The sequence below is a fragment of the Centropristis striata genome, chromosome 18, assembly GCF_030273125.1.
Source record: "Centropristis striata isolate RG_2023a ecotype Rhode Island chromosome 18, C.striata_1.0, whole genome shotgun sequence".
Lineage (NCBI taxonomy): Eukaryota > Metazoa > Chordata > Actinopteri > Perciformes > Serranidae > Centropristis > Centropristis striata.
In genome coordinates, this window is record NC_081534.1 from 21,593,591 (window position 1) to 21,617,176 (window position 23,586).

A 23,586-nucleotide genomic window follows, 5' to 3' on the forward strand; every position below is an offset into this window, starting at 1 on the left:
TTTTTCCTTCCGTTTTGCCTCAACTTCTTCCTCTCCTCTTCTCTCCTCTCCTCCCTTACAGGCTCTTTGTGAAGAGTGTGAATGCTGCGGTCGCTCTCTGGCAGAGTTAGGAGTCGCGGTGCAGGAGTTCGGGGAGCACAACCCTCTGCTGTGTAAGCAGCTGGGCGATGCTGTGGCCAAACTGACGGAGGTGGAGCGGCACACCACGCAGCAGGTCCAGGACAGAGCCAACAGGCTGAAGAAGGTGAGGTTTTCATTTAGGTCAGCAAAGACAAAGACAGGTCCCTGATATTGTTTGCATGAATGAACAACAAATATATATATATATTTTTTATAATTGTCAGTCATTTGTTGCCAGTATCATAAATTGTTCTTTCTTGGTCTTTCTTTTGTGAGCAGGCAGAGAGACAGGTGGAGGAATATCGGGGTATGAAGGCGTTCATTTTGGGCTGGACAGAAAAGGCAGAAGCTCTGGTCTCCAGTTGTGTCATCTGGGGCGCTGCGTCCCAGCTGCAGGAGCAAATTCGAGCACACCAGGTGAGTCTTAATGAGCCACACAGCAGGAATGTCTGAAGATGTCTGAAAACTGCTTAAAAAAATAGGTCCTGGAGCATTTTATATTTATTTTCCCACAAAAAAGAATAATTAATATTTCCTGCATTAACCTACTAAAGCTGAAGACACCACACACATTAACAGCTAATTGGATTCACACACTTGTTTGATTTCCAGCGAAATGTCATGTGCTGTACAGTGTGTTGGCCGGCCTTAATTAGTATAATTGCACAAAACGAACGTCTCCTCTTTTTGACTTGCAATTTATGTTCCTGTGGTGACAGGCACTGCTGCGAGAGTGTCGGGGTCTCCATGGTGACTTGGAGGCCATGGGGGAGAGGGAGGGGCAGCTGGGGGAGGTGCTGCAGACGGAGGGGTGGATCCAGCAGGTGAAACACCTCAGCAGACGCACAGAGGAGCTGCAGCAAACCGCCAAGAATCGCCTCCAGGGTCTGCAGGATGCATCAAAGGTAAACAACTTTCACAGGAATCAGACATCAATAACACTTCACCTCTAAATAGTTTCAGGGCACTCTGATCAAATTATCTTCATCAAGAAATGGAGCTAATTTAATTTCTTTAGTCCAAACATTTTGGTGCACATCCCTTTGGAGAAACACACCAGAGCTGCAACCCAACAGTGCCCCCCTATGGCCATTCATCAACCATGACACCGTTATAATGGAATGCAGTGTTTTAGCTTGTGCAGCAGTAATCTGTTAAACTAATCTGATTGCCAAACAGCTGGTACCCAGATGACAGTCTGTTGCTGATTGTTGCTAATATCATTGTGTGTTTGGAAATGTGTTTACAATTCCTCCTGTGTGTTTGGATTTTTTCTGGGTCTCGAGTGCAGACAGAGCACAATCTTTATTTGTAGCGACTGGTTATTCAGTTTCCTTTCACATGAAATACATCTTGGTCAATTAGAAATTGCAAATGAAGTGTTTTGTTTTAAGGAGATATCTACCTTGACTGGTGTCATTTAATATCCATTATTACTGCAAGCAGGTTCACATCAGTAATCTTTTTTTTTTAAATCTAAGGTGTGGAATCGACTGACAAGACTCAAGTCAGTCTGGAGTCATAATTTCATTGATTCATAACCCTTAACCACTTATCCGCACTCCGGTCGTGGGGGACTGGAGCCGATCCCAGCTGACATCGGTTGAGAGGCGGGGTACACCTTGACAGGTTGCCAGACTATCACAGGTCTGAAACATAGTGACAGACAATCGCGCTCTCATTCACTCCTACGGTCAGTTTAGAAATAAACTAGTTTATTTATATATAGTCTATGGTTTAGAATCACCAATTAAACCTAAGTGCATGTTTTTAGGCTGTGGGAGGAAGCCAGAGGACCCAGAGAGAACCCACGCTGACACGGGGAGAACATGCAAACTCCACATAGAAGAGCCGCAGGCTGTAGTCAAATCATCGTCCCTCTTGCAAGAGTACTAACCACTACACCACCAAGTCACAAATTAGACTATTGCAGAGCCCATTATGATGTGTTTAGGGCTTGAAACACAAAGTTTAGGACTTCAATCAGTCAATGTCCTTTATTTAACCAGGCAAAAAACGAATTGAGATTTAAAACCTCTTTTCCAAGAGTGACCTGGCCAAGAGGGAAGCATAAAAGCAAAATGGTTATGCCAAACACACTAGACACAAATAAAATACAGTCAAACACAACAAGAAAAAAAGAGTTGGATTACATGATTACACAGTGCAATCACAAGATCCAACTGAGCTGATTTCTTTGTCTTTTAAAATTGACTTGAATTCCCCCAGAGTTACAAGATGTGTCAATTTCAAGTCCTTCTGCACATCGTTCCAGGTAGACGAGGCAGAAAATTTCAGCCTTTTTGCCCAGTTGCCTCAGTTCTGACTCTCTGACTTGATACTTACTTGTGAATTGCACAACAAACACTTGGTTCCACTTCTCTTGAAGATTAATGTGTACCTCCTGTGTATAGAAGCTACATTATGTTTATTATACATACAGTCCTAGTGGGTTCTACTCCCCAATATGCTTCTCTTTGATTTTGTTTTTTCTGTGCGTGCATCTCCTGCAGGACATGCTGCGCTTGGAGGCCGAGGTGAAGATCCTCCATGCTGCTGTAGACCAGATCCAGATCACACTTGCCTCCCCAGACCTCAACAGGCTCAGCCTCAGAGAGCAGCTCACACAGAGACAGGTAAACACACACACACATTCCAAAAGCTTTGTTTATAATCAGGATTTAAACATGGAGAGAAGACTGCACACACACAGTGCAAACCGACAGCTGCGGTGGCAAAACAATCTGCATCTGTCATCTGTCTCTTCTCAACACAGCATTGTTATACCACACACACAAAACGCTCTCTAACAATCCTTCTCTCCTTCATAAGCGTTTGCTGGTGGAAATGGAGGGTTTCAAGCAGCAGGTGGCAGCAGTACAGCAGTGTCAGAGCGCCCTCCGGCTACCAGAGGAGGTAGTGGCCAGCCTGCCGATCTGCCGCACAGCTCAGACTCTGCAGCAAGAGGCCAGCCAACTGCAGCACACCACCATCCAGCAGTGCAACATCCTGCAGGTAGAGGGCAGTCTTTACATGGCAAATGATCAGCTGTCACATATTGATAACAAACAGCTGAGAAATATTATCCTGTTAATGTATTATATTACCAATTAATGCGATGGAAGCCCGCAAGTCAAAGTTATGTAACATTTAATGTATTTTTTCCCCCTAAAACTACCAAAGTATCTGTCGAAGAATTATCTGTTAGAAGATTTACATGCTGTAGATGTAAATCTTCATTGAGTTGCTGCTCTGAATTCTGCTGCAGTGTCCCAGCAGGCCGTCTCAGGAATGTCTGTGTTTTTGTCGAGCCCCCATCAGACCAGCATTATCCTCCAATCCCTCAGTTCTGGGCTGGTTTTGCTTTTAAGCTCATTGTAGTGAAGATTAGCTGTTAGAGGAAGAAGTAAGTGACCTTCTGTGTCTATCTGGAGGACAGACAACTAAAGCATCTTAGCCACTTCAAGCAAACACAGCAAGATTTGAAACAATGAATGCCTCTGATCTGTCACAGGATCATATTTTTTATTTATTTATTTAAACTTCATTTTACCAGGAAATCCCTTGAGATTGAAATCTCTTTTTCGAGGGAGATCTGGCCAAGATTGGTTGCCAGTTACAGATTAAAATGACAGTTGACAATAAATGGCAATATATAATAAAAACAGCAGGAAAAAATAGGCAATACACTCATTATACATACAAGAAGGTACTGAATACAACTCAGAAAAAACAAGTGCAATTTTCAGTTACATTTTAGATGGAGATTAGGCAAATTAGTCCACTGTTGTACAAGAAAATGTTCTCCCCTTGTACTAAAATGGTCCGAAAATGATGCTCAATCAACAATCAGCAACATTCATCTTTGCAAACCCCGTCCTGAAAGTTTCCGTACTTCCTGAAAGTAGTACCTCCTCACCGGGGTCATAGGGGATAAAATGTCCCTGGAACTTAATTTAGACCCTTGTTCCTACAGTGGAAAATTCCTGCTGTTTTAAAGGGGCTTCAAACACACAAAAATAACTTATAAATGTAATCCACAATTTACTGAAGAGCTAATAAATGTATCACAATGCTCCAATCAGGTAATCTCAGATTACTTATTTTGGGAGCTTGTATACTGTGTGTTTATCCCATTCTGATAAAAGCCACACTGGAATATTTAAGATTCAAGATTCTTTATTGTCATTGTACAGTATACAACGAAATTCCTTTTGGTATTGCACTGTAATAGGTATAAAAACAGGCTTAAACATACAGACAATAAATGAGACCAACAGACATAGAACATTCAGTTAAAAACAAGATGGAAAAATTGCCATATGTAAAATAGATTGGTGACTGGACAAACAGTCTGTGATCTGTCTGCATGCTAAAACACTCAGTGACAGATTCTGTGCATATAGAAATCAATCTCATGGAGGCTTTGTGACATAGAGAGAGGAAGAAATGACCCCGCTCAGTTCACATCTGTAGGAGACGCTCACCTTTGACCTCCCTGGAGGGGGAGGCAAGAGAGACAATCATTTCTCCTCAGAGATCAATAATATATATCACATTATATGATTGGTGCAGCTTCAGCCTTACCTTGTTATGTTTCCTGTTTTTTTCCCAGGAGGCTGTGGTGCAGTATGAGCAGTATGAACAGGAAGTGAAGAACCTACAGAGACTGATAGAAGAGGCCCACCGCATCATTCAGGACCGGCCCGTCTCCACCAACAACATACAGGAACTTCAGGCTCAAATACACCACCATGAGGTCAGAGAAGACACACACCTAGCCTCTCATATGTGTATCAACCCTCCTCTTATGTTGCAGGTCAAGTTGACCCATTTCAAAGTTTAAAAATAAAAATAAAATTGTTGAAAGTATTTTTTCATAAAAAGAAAATGCAAAATCAAATCAAAATCAATAAAACCATTGTATTTCATATGTTGGTCTTTCCAATGTACATTAAAAAAAGTTTTAACATGCATTTTTTTTAATGAGAAAAGAGTGAATTACCCTCATTGAACTATGATCTGAGAGAGGTAAAGAACACCACTGCACCAAATATTGATTGAAATTGTTAGTGATTAATGAAATATAATCAATGTTATTGAGATTTTTTTTGTTTCTGACACTTTTTGGATAATTAAACATGTCTAGGGTCATTGCTGTTCCTGAGAAAATGAACATAACAGGAGGGTTAAAATATAAGCATGTGGACACTCCAACATTACACCCATATGTGATATTTTTTAAACTAGGGGCTTCAAATGCTACAACAGCCTTCATTCCTCTGAAAAGGCTTTTTAATAAGATTTAGTAACCTGGCTGCAGGGATTTTCCCACATTTCCCCATGAATAGTATTAGCGAGTTAAGGCACTGATGTTGCATAAGGACTGGCTTGAAGTCTGCGTTACAGTTCATCCCAAGGCGTTGGATGGGGTTGAGGTCAGGGCCTTGTGCAGAGCAGTCAAGCCAAACCATTTATTTGTAGACTTAGCTCTGCTGCTTCAAGGCTTTGTCGTATTTGAACAGGAAAGGGTAATAGAAGCTAATGTCCCTCGACAAAACTATGAAAAAGCCCTCGAACAAAAGTCAACTTTAAGTTATACACTTACACTTTATTCTTAATTCTTTATTTTTTAAAGAGGTGACACAAAATGTTATTAGTTATATTATATATAAATATAGTATTTTATGTTTAAACGAAGCAAATGAGGCCTTATAAAATAAAAATTTGTGCAAACTTGCAGAATTAATTAATTAATTAATTAGCAAAATTTCCGAACATTGGATAAAACCAGGTACAAAATGCTTGTTCAATTTTGTTTAAATATTAGAGTCAAATGTTCTATCTCTTCTTTATCACTCCATTAAACGGAAAATAAGAAAAACAGCCATTAAAAAAAATAACAATTTCAAACTTTTCAAGAATAAAATTTTCTATAAATCAGGCTTTAAATTAACTATTATAAAACAAACCCCTCTGTAAAATAAAAAACCCTTCAGGATGTATATAATAATACTAAAACTTGAAAGTTGAATGTTTATACTGTAGTAGTGTTACTGAAATGATTTTAGTGGCTCAGAGTAAAAAACAAAAAAAAAAAATTAATAAGAGAAAACAGCCTTTTTTAGATATGTAAAGTACAATTCTGTGAATTTTGCAAGACACTACAGATTCATACTTTGACTAAAAGATATCACATGGATGACATTTAGAGAGATGCTAATGTCTAAAAATGGATTTTCTAAAGGGGTCAACATCAAAGAGGAGGTTGAGTCATTACTTATTTCCTGTAGTTTGTAACAGTTTCAAACATCATAAAAAGAGAAGTTGAGGCAGCAGGAAACGTACTGTATATCTTAGAGAAGTTGTGGACAGCACTTATGACTGAACCAGACTGAGCATTAGTCATTGAGTCATTACGTATCTGACAGCATTCAGATATTTTTATCTTAATGTCTTGATTTAATTGATGTTTCTATAAAACTACTAGAAACCCCATAATAAATATTGCTCCTTTTAACACAAGGAGATCAGAGCAGTGCCACCACATACAGTAAATCCTGACAGAATAACATGTTGTTGTGCCTCTACAAGCCAGACTCAGGCACATTCCTCCTTTATCTGATGTTGCATGTAAATATAATCTGCATAGTTTCCTGTTTGATGCAGTGTAGAAAGTTTATACCTGTGTTAGTTGAGGCCTGTACTTTCTGTTGCAGTTCTACTTTGCTGAGTAAGTGTATTTGATCTCCAATGCGGAGAGAGAGAGAGATCATAAAGGAGGAGGCGGGGTGGTGGAATGAGAGAGGCAAAGACCTGCAGAGAAACATATTATATCTCTCCGGAGGCGACACATTTTCTTATTACATTCTAACTTTCCCAGCGTGGTTCAGGCTGATTTGATCTACTTCCAGTACTCGTTAGGGAGTATATAAGCCCAGGTGATAGTTTCTTGTTGATGCGATCTCTCACTGCAGAGTGACTTGGCGTGGCAGTGTGTTTATGTCTGAGTTTGATCTCTAAGCTGAGCAGATAGCTGCAGCTCCACTGGCCCAGTTAGTCACATGACCTGATTATCAGTGCATTGACCATCTGCGGGACAGAGAGGAGGAGGAGGAGGAGGAGGAGGAGGAGAAGGAGGAGGAGGAGGAGGAGTCGGCCTGCAGGCTCATACCATAGCTGTAATTTGACACCATCTCTGTCGTTCTTGCTCCCTAAACACTCCCTCTCTCCTTACGACTCTCTATTGTTGAGAAGGACTCTGTCCCGAGGATTGGCGGAGCAGGGCAGAGGAAGGGGGGGCTCATGCAGTGAGATCACTTCCTGTTTTTCCTTGCCATTTGTGTATGTGTACGAGAGGGAGTGTCTGAGGGATTTTGAACTATTTCTGCGAGGGTCTTTCTCTCAACCAAACATCCTGTCTGTTGGCTTCACCGCTGCTCTGAGTCACCCGCCTCTGTGCTGCTCTGATTGGCTCAGAAATATAGAAGAGAGGGAGAGAGAAAAGAGAGAGAGAGAGAGGCAGTGCTATTCTCTTTCTACGCTTACACTCTGTGAAACCAAAAGCGAGAGATCGGCAGGGAGAGAAGAGAATGCGTCCACTCCACTTACTCCTCTCACACCGGCACCACATTCAACGCTGAACCAACTCAGCCACCCCCTTTTTTCAGGATCCTATTTAACCAGGAGCTATTGATCTTGCATTGTGGACTGAGCCACACTCTCCTGACCCTGGGGGTGGTGGTGTTTTCTATCTGGGGGGGTTATGTTTTGACAGGAGTTGGCCCAGAAGATCCGTGGCTACCAGGAGCAGATAGCCTCGCTCCACTCCAAGTGTAAGATGCTGACGGTGAAAGCCAAACATGCCACCATGCTGCTGACCGTCAACGAGGTGGAGGGCCTTTCTGACGGCATGGACGAGCTGAGTGATGAGGAGCTGCCCAGTTCTGTGGCAACCACAGACGCCGCCGCCAACAAGCAGCTTCCAGCACACCCCTCTGTTGTCATGGTAAGTGGCAAAGCCTTGTTTGACACATACAATCACCCAGAGACTCACACATGTACATACTGCAGAGCTGTGTGTGTCTGTGTGGCCCTAGTTGGTGTGTGTGTTTGCGTGTGTGTCCCTTCTCACTTTAAGTCCAGACCACTGGCTCTCAAAGTGTTCAACAGGGAACCCCAGGGGTCCTGTTGTGGCTTCTAGAGGGCGTTTACAGTTCATTTCACAGTAATGTAATTAACTTAAAGTAATCCTAAATTAGAGAGTGTCTGAGAATGACAGTTATGATTACAGGTTTAAAGGAATACTTCACCCCCAAAATGATTGTATAACAATTATTCCACCGCCATATTACTTTTAATTCTTGAAGGAAACTCACTTTGTCAAGTTCTTGATGAATTGATCATGTTTACATCGGCATAGCTGACTGTATCAAAACATCTGTTTACAAACTCACACAACTTGTGCAGTATAATCCAAGTCTCATCCATCCAATCGTATGATCACTACTTCCAAAACACATGCATTCTTGCTAAAATCGTACTATTTAAAACACTGCAGCATAAACTGTCCCACACTTGCACAAGCATGCTACTCCTCTGTGCAAGTTCGTATGAGTAGCGCGCCTACAGAAGCTTTGTTTATACTAGCAAGTTTTACAGAGTAAAGTTTTATTGGAAATGCATGTGTTTGGGAAGTGGTGATCATACGACTGGATGGAAGACACTTGGATTATGCAGCACAGTATGAGAGTTTGTTAACCTCGTCAAACCCACCTGCCAAAGTACGATTGGGGTCTAACCCTACCCCTACATACCAGTGGGCAGGTGGATTTTTAGAGGTGAATGAATATGTGTTGATATAGTTTTGATGTTGTGAAATGCAGCCCCCATTTACTTTAATTCATCAAGAATTTTCTCGGTTTCTGAATTCTTCTTTCCCTGAGAAAAAAACATGTTTTCTTCAATAATTAAAGGTAACATGAGGTGAGTAAGTGATATATAAAATAATTATTTTGCAGGTGAAGTATTCCTTTAACTTATTAAGTCTTATTTCCCAATAACAGTGTGCACAATTATATCTGTACAGTTAAATTCAAAGAAACAAAACAACATGTGGACCCCCTGGGAAGACATTACATCTTAAATTGGGCTCCAGGGCCTCCTATGCATCTATTCAATGGTCTATGACTGGTAAATGAAGACGAAATCCAGTTTCAGAATAGGCTTTTTCTCTATATATTTGTATTTCTGTGTTTTGTATTGCACAGAAATAACCCAAGCTTTCCTCATATTCTCTACACCTCAAGTGTTACTATTCTGGCCGTCTCCTCTTGTGTATCACTGCACGGATTTTGTGCTGTGTCACCTCACTTTGCTTCGGAGTAGCCTGATTCTGTCTGCCTGCTACTACAGTATGTCATCCACAGCTCGATTGTTCATTTTTCTTCGCACGTAAGAAACCGCCTCACTACCTTCTCTTCCTCTGTGTCTTTCACTTTGAATCAGATTTCTTCGCCTCCCTTAGTCTGTTACTGCTGTTTGTGGCATGTTTCATCTCAGCAGGCCAGGAAACAGGATATCACTGCACGCGTGTGTGTTTGTGTGTGAGCAGAGCACGATAAGTTTGTGTGTACGGCGCCGATTGGTTGCTAGGGATGCTGATATCCTTGATTTGTTATTGTTTAACATACCGTTTCATTGTTGGGATAGTACTGCTCAGATTCTTAACTAATGTCAATATGTAGAAGCACTGACTTTCCCACACATGCCGGTGTGCTGGTACTCTTTATTGCGCTGCATTGCATCATAAAGCCCGGGAAAAAGTCCTCCGAATATAACAAGGTCCTGAGTCAGTCGGCCAAGTTCTGCATTAACTGCCAAAAAGCAGCCCAGTAGGGTTTGGCTCACATTTCTGCTCTGCCTCTCTACTGAAGCATGCAGGCTCACAGACAACTGCTCTACGTCTAGGACAGCTGCTGCTGCTGTATTCACTAATACGGTCTCAGTTAGCTATGCAATACTTCAGCTATGCTTTGTTTCAGTTTGGGCCTTGAGCATTCTTCTTCTTACTGTTAATGTAATGCTTTTCCACTTTGAACACAACTGGAATGCCATTTTTAATTGTACTTATGCATCTGACTGTATAAGCGCTTCTTTTCTAGTTCTTAAAGGGACAGTGTGGATTTTTTTTGAAGTGGGGTTTTTTTTGAAGCAGGTAGGAGTACCAGCACACAAGCTAAGCAATGTAATGCGGAGCAGCCAAAAAAATAATACCAGTGTACGCTATATTAAGAATATTTTCACTACTTTTTCTTGCTATGAGACAACCCTGTTTAGGTTAAAGCACAGGAAGCTAAAGCTGTTCTATGCTTGCTTCAAAGCCACCGGACTCCATTGACTAAAACAGTAATTTAACCTCACAGAACACAAGGTTGCTGGTCTGCCGCTGCCTTGGTAAGTCTGCTAATTGTGTGGCTTTGATGACTCCATACTAACCCTTTCAAACACCGAAATCACACAACACAAACAAAATAAACAATTGAGGCAGCGTTAGACCAGCACTCATGTTCTGCAAGGTGAAATTACTGTCTTTGTCAAAGGACTCTGTCAGCTTTGAAGAGACACAGTTTCCGTTGATAACAGAGTGAACCTAAACGGGGCCGTCAGACAGCCGGCAAAGACAGATATTGATTTTTCAGGTGAGTCTTTTTTTAGGTGACTAAAATAGATTTTGTGCTGCCCTCGCCCACAGCAGTACATTACTTAGCTCCTCTGCTGGTTCTCCTGCCTGCTTCTCTGAACTGGGGACGTGCTGCCAGCCATCTACTGTAGATAACACACTGAATATAGATAAGTGCCTCATGCGACCCCACTTAAAAAAAATCGAGGCTATCTCTTTAAATAGAAAAAAAACTGGTAAGGCAAATGTTTAATGTCTAAAAAAGACCAAACTTATAAAAAACGTAGTAATATGGATGTCTGGGTGCAACTAACAAGGGTGGTGTGTCTGTGGTGGAAAGGAAATTACTGTGGTTCTGAATCTGCAACTCTACAGTATGTGTGTGATGTAGGCAGAGTCAGTGTGTGTTTATGTGTGTACTCACTGGATGTGTGATTTTCAACTTCCTGGTAATGGCCATTCCTTTCTCCTGATGTATCCTGTAAAAAACCTGAGTGGCTCATTCATTGCCACTGGAATCCAGTGTTTGTCCATTGCAGAGCAAAGCTACAGTAAATTATGCCTCCTAAGTGCTGTGCTATGGCGGTGTTTGATGTCAATAGCAGTAATGTGATCTTACTGGTCTCCTCTCAGTGTTATTTGATTACTCACTGTCTAATTAATCAGCAATGTGCTCACTGCAGTCTGCCTAACCTGCACTCCCCCATTAATTTTTATGCTTCTCTCTTCTTCTCCCTCTTCATTTTTCTCTCTCTGTCCCCTCACTCCTTTGATCTGGCCGTTTTCTGTTCGGGCCCCCTCCCCTGTTTCCTCCACCTGCTTCTTTTGATGTGTGCGTTTGATGTGCGGTGTGTATGTGTGGTCAGATGACAGCCGGCCGCTGCCACACACTCCTCTCCCCTGTGACAGAAGAGTCAGGGGAGGAGGGCACCAACAGCGAGGTCTCCTCTCCCCCTGCCTGCCGCTCCCCCTCCCCGGGGGCTAACGCTGACGCTTCTCTTAACCAGGTACTGCAAACCCCACCCTGGTTACCTCCAGAGCCCCCCAGCATTACCTCACCCGCCCAGCTTCCATACGACCACCCTCCGTCTTACATTTTACTCCTCAAATTCACAAGAAACCACCACCACCTTAACCTGTGCAGAAAAACTCCATCTTAATGGGTCATCTACCAAATATTAAGCCTTAACATTTTTCTGTTTTGGACAAGATTATTTAACTGTTCTTCAGAGCAGATGAACATATCTCAAAGATGTTCTTGTCTCCAGTGACATTGCTGGATGCAAATGTTGGTGCTGTTTTTGTTAATTCAAGATACTGAAGATTAATGCAGCATGTGAGATGCTTTGGAATTAGGATAATTAGGATAATTATGTTGTCAGACACTGTGTCTCAATTTGGATACTTCTGTACTTCATGTCCTTGTTATGCACTGTGAAAGAAATAATTATTTCAGGTCAAAATGAGTTGAATAATACTTTTTAAATATATTTTTCTGGAAATATTCTCATTTTTATATTGATACTGTTGTAATATTCCATACTGTAATATATTAATGCCATCAAACATTACAAAAAAAGGGAAAAACCAAGTTGAATTCTTTGATAATTTATTCTCCAAAAAAACAAAATAAATTCAGTCTACATATACAATATTGTTCAAGGTGATTTCAAAGTACTGTGTATCGACAGTTATTGAATTCAGACTAAAAAATCAACCCATAAATGGCTTTTATCTGACTACAGTATAGTGGTATTTAATGAAAAAAAAAAAAACATGTCCAACTTGAACTTTTATAGTATATTGTTTTAGTCGCAACCTTGGCAGCATTCTTGCCCGCCATTTTCACAAGTTTGAAATTTGTTCGTTTTCCAATCCCTTTTGTTACGTTACAAAGATATTGATCAATGAGGGTGAGAAGTGTCCAGCATTTCATACTTTATGACTGTTAGTAAAGAAGTACCCAAATTGAGACACAGCAAGAGTGTTTTCCCCGATTAATATAAGATATTACAACAAAATATTGAATATGTGACTCAGCTATTTAAGATGGACTTCTAACTCTGCACTCCCATCGCCTCCACCTGATTCCCGTCACCAAACAATCCCTTCCTCATCCTCATTCACCACTTTCAACTCAATGGATGTTTGAAACAGATGGAGAGTTGCTGTGCCTGCTTCCCCTGTTTATCAGCAGTATGTTTTCAGATTTATGTTGCTGAAGAAAATGTCTTTGCCACTTTTTCCCCCGCTCAAATGAGAAACAGAATGGGAAATTTTCTTACCATAGCTATGTTAGCATAAAGTATAATTCTTGTGTAATCTATGACTTATAATGTTGCAGCAGGGAGACAGAAGTGCTTCATTTTTCAGGGAGATGCAACAAAGGTCATGGTTGTTTTTTAAGCTATTATTGTGAAATGTAAAAAAAACCAGTATGTCTGTCATGTGAGCCTAAAGGTTGAAAGAGACCAAAATCAATAAGGCAGTTGGAAAGCGACTTTGCATTGCATATTTCCTCCAAATGTGGCCATTTGCATTCATTGTTGACAGTATGTTTGAAGACATAAGGACATTTCAGAACCAGCACACGCTCTTCAACCACATATCGTCACATGTCATTGCTCTCACACACTAGTGAGACCTCCGCTCACTGCGTTATTGTGCCGCAGGGTCGAGGTGCCTTAAGCAGAGCGCCCCTCCAGGAGCTATACGACCCATCGATGGAGACCAGTGCCGCTAATCTGGATGACCTGCAGAGATCCTGGGAAACACTCAAGAACGTGGTACGTCACATATTCAGCAAACAAACCTGACTTATTTCTAATTAGGGCTGGGCGACATGAGGAAGATATGAGATACTGAATATCACAATTACAACATTACTTTTCCTTACTATTGAAAGGAAATTATTTCCAATGTTCTTATATTGAACACAAAAAGCACTCATTAAAACAGAATTATAGTTTTAAGTAAAGTTTTCTACTGATGCTCCCTTTTAATTGACTCAAAAAGTCCAATATCGCACATTTTGATGGGTTTATTGTGGAAGTTGACATAGCAGTGATGGTTGAGAAACAATATATTATACAGTACTAATTCACATATAAAACACCTACTGAGTTATGTTCCCGTATGCCACATATGGAAAATACTTTTAACAATTTAATGGTATGATTTGGCTTGTAAAAAACAGCAACACAGATTTTGATTGTGAACTCGGCATAAGTGACAGTTAAACAGTTTTACGATTGGGGACACTATTTGCATAGTTATGTGACAAAATCAGACAGCAATATAGAGCAAGGTGCCAAATTCAGACTGAAAGCGTACCTCCAACCTAAAACAAATGATCAAATATCCCTGACTCTTCTTCTCCAGCTGCCATCTCAAATTTGCCATCATTCATTTCTGTCTTTTTCTTCCCATCCTTTCTCTCTGACCACAGATCAGCGAAAAGCAGAAGAGTCTGTACGAGGCTCTGGAGCGGCAGCAGCACTATCAGGAGTCCCTCCAGTCCATTTCCACTAAGATGGAGTCCATCGAGGGGGCGCTCAACGAGGGCCTGGAGCCCAACAAGAGCCCCGAGAGCCAGATGGCAGTTCACCAGGTGAGAGAAGGAGAGGGGACAGAGAGGTCCGGAGAGATTGGGGGCGTTGTGTTTATGTGTGAGATTTAGAAAACAAGTGAAGAACAGATAATAACACTGAAAGTAGTCGCACATGTTAATTGTAAATCAAAAGGCAGACAGGGGAAATCTCTAGGGGAAAACACAAGACAAGGCTACTCCTTGAAAACAGAGAATGATTGAGGGGTTTAATATTGCAGTAGCCTGTGCAATGGGTGCACAGACTGCATGGCACTGTTCTCCGTTGCTATGCCAACTTCACAGCGACGGCCGATACAGCTCCTTTTTGTAGCTACTGTCAGCATTTGGACAAACCCTCTATTACTGCTGTCTCTCGCCATCTTATTTTCAGTCGTCGTCTTCTTTAAATCTTTCTTTTTCTCAGATCATTCTCTCCATTTCGCCTCTCTCACTTTTCTCATCTCTGTCCCTCCAGGCTCTGATGGACGAGATCCTGATGCTGCAGGATGAGATCGGTGAGTTGCAGACGTGTTTCTCCGAGGAGTTGGCGGACAGCGACAGTGACGGGGAACCTGGCGACCAGCTGGCTCTCCAGTCTACTCTCACTGTGCTGGGAGAGAGGATGGCCACCATTCGGATGAAGGCCTCTGGGAAACGGCAGCTGCTGGAGGTGGGGGCTCAAAGATCATATACATTAACAAAGCTTTAATATAGTCAAAATCAGTCCACGTGGGGTGTAACACATCTGTCTGTCGACCATTACAGGAGAAACTAAGTGAACAGCTGGAAGAGCAGCGACAGGAACAGGCGCTGCAGCGTTACCACAGCGAGGCCGAGGAGCTCGACCACTGGCTGCTCAGCACTCGTGCCACTCTGAGCTCGGCCCTTCAGCCCCAGAACGAAGACTTGGACATGGAGGAGCAGCTCATCGACTGTCAGGTGAGACTGACATATCTGCTTTCATCAAAACCTGGACTCACTGGTCCAGTGAGCACTGAAAGATGACAGTGTTTCCTACAGTAGATCATTTGCATCTTGCTGATCCATTGATGTGTGTGTCTTTATTTACAAACACAACCATACAAACATACTCCCTGCCCTTACCTCCCTTTTCAAGTCTTCAAAAAATGTACACAGACAAATTAAAATGAATAACAAAATTATGATACAATTAAAATATATTGAGTAGACTGAACTTGGGAAGTAATAATTTTGGTTTAATGCCCACGTGACCTGCAGCTGTCTGCAACTGTTTTTAGCTTTGGTCATTTTAAATAGACATTATTAATTTGTCTTTTCCGTTATCTGTACAATGAATTTGTATTTGTATGTAAATGTACTCACCGTCACTGTAAATGAGGAAAACCTCAGTGCCTAACAAGTTTAAATAAAGTGTTTATATATATTAAATTCAGGATTATCAGGAAACATGATCAGGGAACAAAATTTCTCATGACATTTAACCCCTAGTTTTTCTAACAGCATCACAGATGGATCTGCTCTTATCCTATGATTAATAGAGGAAGGTTTACCTGATTTCCACTGAAGAAGAACAAGTCTTGGGCATATTATTGAAGTAAAAGCTGTTGCATTTGTCTGAGACACAAACATTGTGAGCTCTAAGAGGAAGGGACTCCAAAAAAGGCCAGAAATGTGGGGTGGGCACTATTTTCTTCCTGCACATGTATGAAAAGGCTCCAAAACATGTTTCCAGAAACTGTTCAAGGACTGAAATAACCTAAACTTATGGTCTGTAAGAGCTGGGCTATGGTGGGGTGTATTTCAGTCTTTCATTTTAGTAATGTTGAAGGTGTACTTTAAATTGAATAAGACACTAGAAGGAAGAAAAATGGATGTGTTCCATGTGAGTTTTTTTTTTAAAGATTTTTAAGATTTCCTCAGTTGACACAGTCAAGGAAAACTTTTGACTGCCCTCGGCACAGTATGAAAGTCAGCATGCAGCTGTTTTATCAAGAGGAATCTATCAAAGGGTGAAGTGAAGTATCTGGCTGCTTCACTGTTCCAGAAATAGTTCCTATCCTTGGATTCATTCCCCTGGTGTTATATTACTGTTGCTATTTTAGTCACGTATAAACTGTTCGGTTCATCCTCAAAAAAAGAAAGAAAGATGATATTTACTGAACCTACACTGAATATGTGACTGTTTTAAAACAGAAGCCCTTTAGGGATGGCAATGATTAATCAATGATCGATTAATGGTCATTAAGAGCCGGTCACATGGAATTTTTAATCGATATGTGAAACATGGCCGTACGTGAATAAGCCAATGAGCTGAGAATTAAGTTGGATAAAGCTACAGTTTGCAAACTGAAAGTTGCAATAACAATTATAAAACACACAGAAATACAAGAGTATTAATATGAGCAAAACTAGCTCAAACCTTGCTAGCATGAATTACTAGGTTTGATTTCATCTAAAACTTATTTAACACAAAACACACTTAAATATGCAAGATTACTGTGAAAACTAACCTCATGCCTTTTCGGGGGCTAAAACATAAAACATTGAACTCCTTTACAGTTTAATCTCACTTGAGTTAGTTTAATGATTGACAGGATCAAGTCTCTTTTCGTCCTTTCAAAATAAAGAGCTTCCGTAATCAAAACAGGCTTTTGCAAAATACTATCTAATATATTTTATTTTGCCCATGTATGCATGCAGCGATTAATTGATCGTTAACGTTATAGATGTTTGAGTTGGCGGGTTTCTTCCAAACACCCATCCCTTCCATCTAGTGAAATAAAGTTTAAAGTCTTTTTTTTTAGGATTAGTACAATGGGATTAGGATCAGGCTCTCACCCTGTGATCACACTCATTCAACTCAAACATTCCTCCATCAGCCTATAGTGTTGAGTGTCCCACCACTCATCCTATTGCAACAGTAACACCTAATTAGCATTCATGGCTAAATGGTAGCAGTGGTTACTGATCCACAATCACACTTCCATTCAGTTCTGTCACTGAGCTTTTAGCACAGAAGCTTTTATGTGTTTGAACCTTGAAGTATTCATTTTAAATTAGTTAGTTGAGGTCGTACACAGCCTAAAACAGTGCTCTGTCTTGACAGCTTTTTTTGTGGGTGCATATAAATTGAACTCTTCAATACCAGGACTGCACCATAATTGGCTTCTCAGCCATAATAATGTCAGTTCTGTTGTTCAGTCGAAGGAAATCAGTGTTTAAAGGGTCCGTGTTTGTAGCAGCTGCGAGACAGTAAGCTGATTATAGCTCACATATGGCCCCCGCGGAGCTCAGGTCTAAAGGTCCGGATCCTGATCTCCAGGGGGTAAAAACTGTCTGCGTTGTAGATTATTACAGTAATTATCCAATAGAAAGGGCAAGATGTGAGAAAGGATGTGAGAGATGAAGTGAGCAGTAGTGCTGAAGGACGGGGACGAAAGAGAAGTCAGGCAAGCAGGGAGCAGTAAAAAACAAGGAATGAAAAGAAGAATCAGGTTTCTGCATTACAATAGTAACATACTGTATTTTTTTGTCATTTTTCCACCTCAATTTTTCTGGTTGTTTTAACGCTGTAAACCACTCACTAAACAACCACAGCCTGCTCATTTAAACACTCAGACTACAAGAAAATCATCACACTGTAAGCCGCTCAGAAACCACTTAACCGCAGCCCCTCATGGGTCGGTGCTTAATCAAATACTTTGCTGAGCTCAAACTTCTCTGCTACACATTGTATCACCCTATATAGCAATCTCCAGCGTATCTTGTAGCTGTGTTAGTCAAAGCAAAACATTAAAAGAGAGAAATCTGAGTGAGAATACCATAAAGAGGCTTTTCTTGTTATATGGCAGCGCTCTGTATTGTCGAGAAAAATTCTCTGTGGAGATTTACCTCTCCATCTCTGTCAAGGACCCTTGTATCCTCGTGTGAAAGAGGGGGATTAATGTTGTATCCCCCCTTCTTCCATACAATTTCACCACTTTTCACACATAGTCTGGATGTGGAAAGGGAGGGTCTCCTTTTCCTTTTCATTAGGGAATGTTTGAGTGAGCGGGATATGTTGTTGGGAAACAGAGAAAGCTTGAAAAATAGTGTGAGAAATAATGGAAAAAAATAACAGGTAAAAAATGTTTTTTTAAAGGTACTGCAATTACATTTTCAAGGTCCTCAAAATTTCAGCAAATATTTTTTTTTATTTATTCAATTTTGTCAGGAACATTTTGTAATTGTTTATTGTTGTGAAAAAATGAACCCAGCAAAACTTTATTTTTGTTCCTCGGGGAGAATTTTATAATAACAATATATGATACAATACAATAATATGATTTTTTTTTTACCCACTTGCATCTCAAGATTTTCAAATATATTCCACTGGATTTACTGTAAAAATGTTTCTTTCTTGTGCAAGAATTAAAAAAAATGAAGAAACACATCACCTTTTGGTTTTACTGGGCACAACTGGTGATGAAGAGTCAAAAGTAATCATTGCTAAAAATGTTTGCTTGCTCTCTGAAATATAGAGGCAAACCAGTGGAGAATGTGTTTAGCATGTAGAACCTGTGGCGGAGTTAATTATAACTGCTGCACAAAGATGGAGGCATATTTATAATAACTACAGAAAAGATTTTAGTTGTGTTTTACCACATGAGTGACTCTTTAGGCAGTTTACTGTAAACAGTCTGGTTTATGAAGTCATTACTTTTAAGATTTGAGGTTGTAGTTTGTTTATAATCAGCTGTAACTCTCTCCTTTGCAGAATATGCTGTTTGAGATCGAGCAGAAGGTGTCATATCTGTCCGAGCTGTCCGTCCACAGCGAGAGCTTGCTGTTGGAGGGTCGGGCCGAGACCAAAGGAGAGGCGGAGCAGCTCACCTTCAAACTGCACTCGCTCAAAGACAGCCTGATGGAGCTGCAGCAGATGCTGCAGGACAAACAAGTCGGCATACAGGTGAGGTCAGAGGTCATGTGTGGTCTGCCGCTTTCTCCCTCAGTTCCCCTCTGCATTCCCACACATATTTCCATTTCCCACATGTTTCTTCTTTCCTGCCTCTGTGTCATTTTTGTGGTGCAGTGCTGCATTATGTGACACTGTGTAACAGTATCAATGGTAGTATTGTGCAAATACTAAAGGTCACGTCATGCTTCTTCATAAAAAGTCCTCTGTTTTCCACTATGGAACAACAACAGCCAGTGTGTCTCACAATGGGCCTCAAACAACAGACAAAAGGATGCTACCTCATCACATGCTAACACTAAATGTACTGCAGCAGGTGTGTTTCTGATGACACCACATTTTGTCTTTGTCCCCTTTGGAAAAATAACAGCTCAATTTCTTCTTAAACCTCAGAATTTCCATAGAAAATCATTTTTACTATAAGAAATCCCTTCATTAGTGTTCTCTTTTAGTGAATAATGATGTTCATTCATTCATAAAAGTCACTCTACAACACATGGGGAGACTACAAACAGATTATTTGTCTTATGGGTCTATTTGAAATGCTGGCAGCAATCTCAACTGATATGTATGACATATGTATGACAATGTAGATATATTTATTTTTATTATAGGACTTAACCTTCCATTAAAATTGAGAGTAGAACAGACATTCCCAGTCAAGTTAACATAGCAGTATGGTCAGAGCAGCGGGTATTTTTTATCTGTATCATTGCCCTTGCAAAGAACTGTGACCATTGATGCATGCTAACTTCTGTATGATCTTTTTATAGTCAATTTTAGTTTTTCTAGTTAAATTACAATGGCAAACAGTTCAGTGTCTGTTGTACTCTAAATGTATTTCTATGTGTATTCCCTTTTCTGTTCTTCACAAACTGTACCACCCTCTTCTTCAGAGAGAAAATATTTTTCCCCGTCCTCTCTCCTGTTTACATTTTTGAGCATTTAATTAAGTATTGAAGTCCCTCTGTTTTTCTCCCAGGGTTCATTGCAGGAGCAGGAGGACAGTGAGCCTGACTCAACTCTGTCTCAGAGTCCTAACGTCCAGGATTGGCTCTCCCAGGCCAGATCCACACGCACGCAGCAGCACCACGACAACCTTCTTCGACAGAGGGTAAGAAGCCGAACTTTTGCAAAGTTTCTATTTGCCCACTTAACTTTTGCCTGTCATGTTTTGTGCACGTCAGTTTGATTAGGTTAGTGCTATTGTGCAGAACAAGTCACTTGTTCTGCATGATAAGACTCTGACATTTTATGGCCTTAATGCTGTTTGTTGACCTCCCAGGAGCTGCAGGAGCAAGTAGCTGAACAGAGGAGGTTGCTCCAGTCTGTAGCCAGTGTTGGAGAGGAGTTACTCAGCCAGCAAACAACACCCAACGGAGACAGGTACTTTTTATCCTCTCTCTGTTATTCTCACACTTTGTAAATCCTTTCCACAGAATTTCTTTGCCACACATTAATTCTATAATGAGGAGCTTCTGTTATTACTGTTTTGGTGTTATTTATTTGTTTGTATGTGTTTATTCGAATACGCTGGGTAAGCATTTAATTACATTAGAACTTGCTGGTAAAATAACACTCATGGGAAAAAAAGATATAAGTCTCTTAAGATGACTCACTACTCTCTTTCCCACAGTGAGGTGTCCATCCCAGGAGGAGTGTTGCTGGAGTCTGACACCTTGTCGCCTTTGGAGCAGATGAGACAGCGTTGGGAAAACCTGAATAAGGATCAGAGCACAAAGCTGCAGCTCTCCCTCAACTCCCTGGAACAGGATCAACTAAGCCCGGTACACATGACACACAGTACATCATGGGGTGTTTAATTTGTTTTGAGATATCTTAACCTCACGAGGGTGTTGCATTCTGGTGGTACTTTTTCTTCCTCTGATGTAATTTCACACCTTCATTGTTGTGTTTCTGACCTTCATTTGTCCCTTAAGTCTCATTTTTCACTTTTGTGTGCAGGTCCTGCACCGGTCTCGTCTGTCCAGCCCCAGCATGGTGTTCAGAGGCGTGTCTGCCAGCCAGGACTCTCGCTCTCCCAGAGCTTTGTTTGAGAGCTGCAGTCAGACTCTGGAAAGAATCGCCAATGAGGTGAGGGACGGTTTTTCAACCTCATTTTAACCCGTGTTTTGCTCCTATCACATGTTATCACTCTAGCCTAATTTTTCACTGCACTACATCAGACCTGCACCTCTGAGGAAACAGCAGAATCATGCCTCGAAGTAGGGATAAGTAAAAAAGGGCTTAGTGCTGCTATGACAGACTTAAAATACCATAAATCATTGAAAAAGAAATAACACAAGTTACATTTATTTGATAGTTTATTTTACATCTATTTATACAACATTTTTCCAAGTCCCCAAAAGTGTTGCCAATATTGGGAAAAAAAAGTTGTGGCTCCACATGCTCTAAATCTTGACTTTTTACAGTTTACAACTTCACAGTTATTCTTGTTCTCTCCTCACTGCTCTGTAAACATACTGCATGCTCACAGATTTTTTTCTTCATGTGACTGTTGATCTTAGCTGAGTCATTCACACCTTCACAGTTGAGCTGAGAAGCGCAGAATTTAATGTTTTGTTTTTTTTGACAGGATCTGGTTAGTTAGTGCAATTCATTTTTTACCAAATTTTCAATGAAACATTTTTAATATAATGAATATATATATATATATGAATATATATATATATATATATATATATATATATGTATGTATATATATATGTATGTATATATATATATGTATGTATATATGAATATATATATATATATTCATATATATATATATATATATATTCATATATATATATATATATATATATATATATATATATATTCGCAGGAACACCTTATATACGAGCAAACAATGTTATGTCAGAAAGAGAACCGATAAGAGCGTCCCAGGTCTGCACAGTAGATGCTCGTGCTTTACCTATGACAGCCAATGACCTTGATGGTTTTTTTTTAAAGATTTTTTAGAATCTGGCTTGAGGTCCCTTTGCCACATGTCTTCCCCTCTGTCTCCCCCTTTCTATCTGTCACTATCTAATAAAGTAGGAAAAATGCCAAAAAATAATGTTAAAAATATATATATAAATATTTTTTAAACATGTCTTTCAAACATCTGCTGGATTGTGGGGTTCAGAGGGTTAATCTGTCATTACTGATTGTTTTCTACTATGAACGGTTCTTTAATACAAAACCAGAACATTTTATACTGACAGCTAAATATTCTTCCTTCTTGCTCACAGACGGCGGGTGGTGACAGGAAAATGGTAGCATCTTTCGGAGAGACAACAGTTCAGCAGGACCTGTACGCTGCAGTTTCAGCAGCCTCCTGCTGGCTGGATGCTGCTGAGAATCAGCTGCTCTCTGGTCCTGTGCTGCTGTCTGACGATACAGAGACACAGCTTACTAATCTAGAGGTATTAAAGATGCTTGTAGTGTTCTGACAGACAACACAACACTTGTTATGTTGCTGACCTCGGCTCTTCTGTTCAGGGTCTGAATAAACAGCTGAAGGGGATGAGCAGGGAGGTGAACCAGTGCAGAGACCTCCTGGGTGGAGGAGCAGGCCGGCTGTGTGGAGGAGACGAGCAAGCCCTGATGGAGGACACGCTGGAGGGCCTGCAGGAGAGGATGGGGCTGCTGGACTCCACCCTGGACCAACACTGTGACGCCATGAGAGACAGGCTGCAGGAACACTCAAACTTCCAGGTACAGTAGCAGGGCTGTCAGACTACCAGCCTCATTTTTTAGCATTTTTTTTAGTGATTAGGAAGCTTGAACATTGTTTCTGTTGTCCTTGCCAGAATGAACTCAGGATGCTGTTCACCGCTCTGAGTGAAAGTAAACACATGCTGCTGCAGAAGATGGCGGGAACTGTGGACAGACCTGCCTCCAAACAGATAGAGGTAGATGCAAATAAAATATACAAAACCCCACAGGTGCAGTGAACTTGCAGTCGCCTGCAGATGTTTTAACCCTCCTGTTATGTTCATTTCTCAGGAACAACAATACTGTTCGTGGGTCAATTTGATCCGGGCATGTTTAATTATCCAAAAGTGTCAGAAACCAAAATGTCATTATTAATTATCCATTACTAACCATTTCAATCAATATTTAGTGCAAAGGTTTTCTTTACCTCCCACAGATCATGGTTCAATGAGGATAATTAACTTGTTTTTCATTTAAAAAAAAAGCACATTAAAACTTTTTTTATGTAAACTGGAAAGACCTATATATAAAATACAGTGG

At 40.6% G+C, this 23,586-nt stretch overlaps 1 protein-coding gene across 1 annotated transcript in view; it reads left to right on the forward strand.

The window, feature by feature from the left end:
• syne1a (spectrin repeat containing, nuclear envelope 1a) overlaps positions 1-23,586 on the forward strand; it is a 169,426-nt gene that overhangs the window by 107,276 nt on the left and 38,564 nt on the right. The window contains exons 86-105 of the mRNA XM_059356191.1: positions 62-244; positions 400-537; positions 840-1,025; positions 2,634-2,756; positions 2,953-3,135; positions 4,736-4,879; positions 7,898-8,128; positions 11,668-11,808; positions 13,474-13,587; positions 14,250-14,411; positions 14,866-15,060; positions 15,156-15,329; positions 19,129-19,320; positions 20,309-20,440; positions 20,612-20,712; positions 20,963-21,113; positions 21,292-21,420; positions 22,581-22,754; positions 22,831-23,046; positions 23,142-23,243. Coding sequence (XP_059212174.1) covers positions 62-244; positions 400-537; positions 840-1,025; positions 2,634-2,756; positions 2,953-3,135; positions 4,736-4,879; positions 7,898-8,128; positions 11,668-11,808; positions 13,474-13,587; positions 14,250-14,411; positions 14,866-15,060; positions 15,156-15,329; positions 19,129-19,320; positions 20,309-20,440; positions 20,612-20,712; positions 20,963-21,113; positions 21,292-21,420; positions 22,581-22,754; positions 22,831-23,046; positions 23,142-23,243 — 3,171 coding nt within the window. The remainder of the gene's footprint in view (positions 1-61; positions 245-399; positions 538-839; positions 1,026-2,633; positions 2,757-2,952; positions 3,136-4,735; positions 4,880-7,897; positions 8,129-11,667; positions 11,809-13,473; positions 13,588-14,249; positions 14,412-14,865; positions 15,061-15,155; positions 15,330-19,128; positions 19,321-20,308; positions 20,441-20,611; positions 20,713-20,962; positions 21,114-21,291; positions 21,421-22,580; positions 22,755-22,830; positions 23,047-23,141; positions 23,244-23,586) is intronic.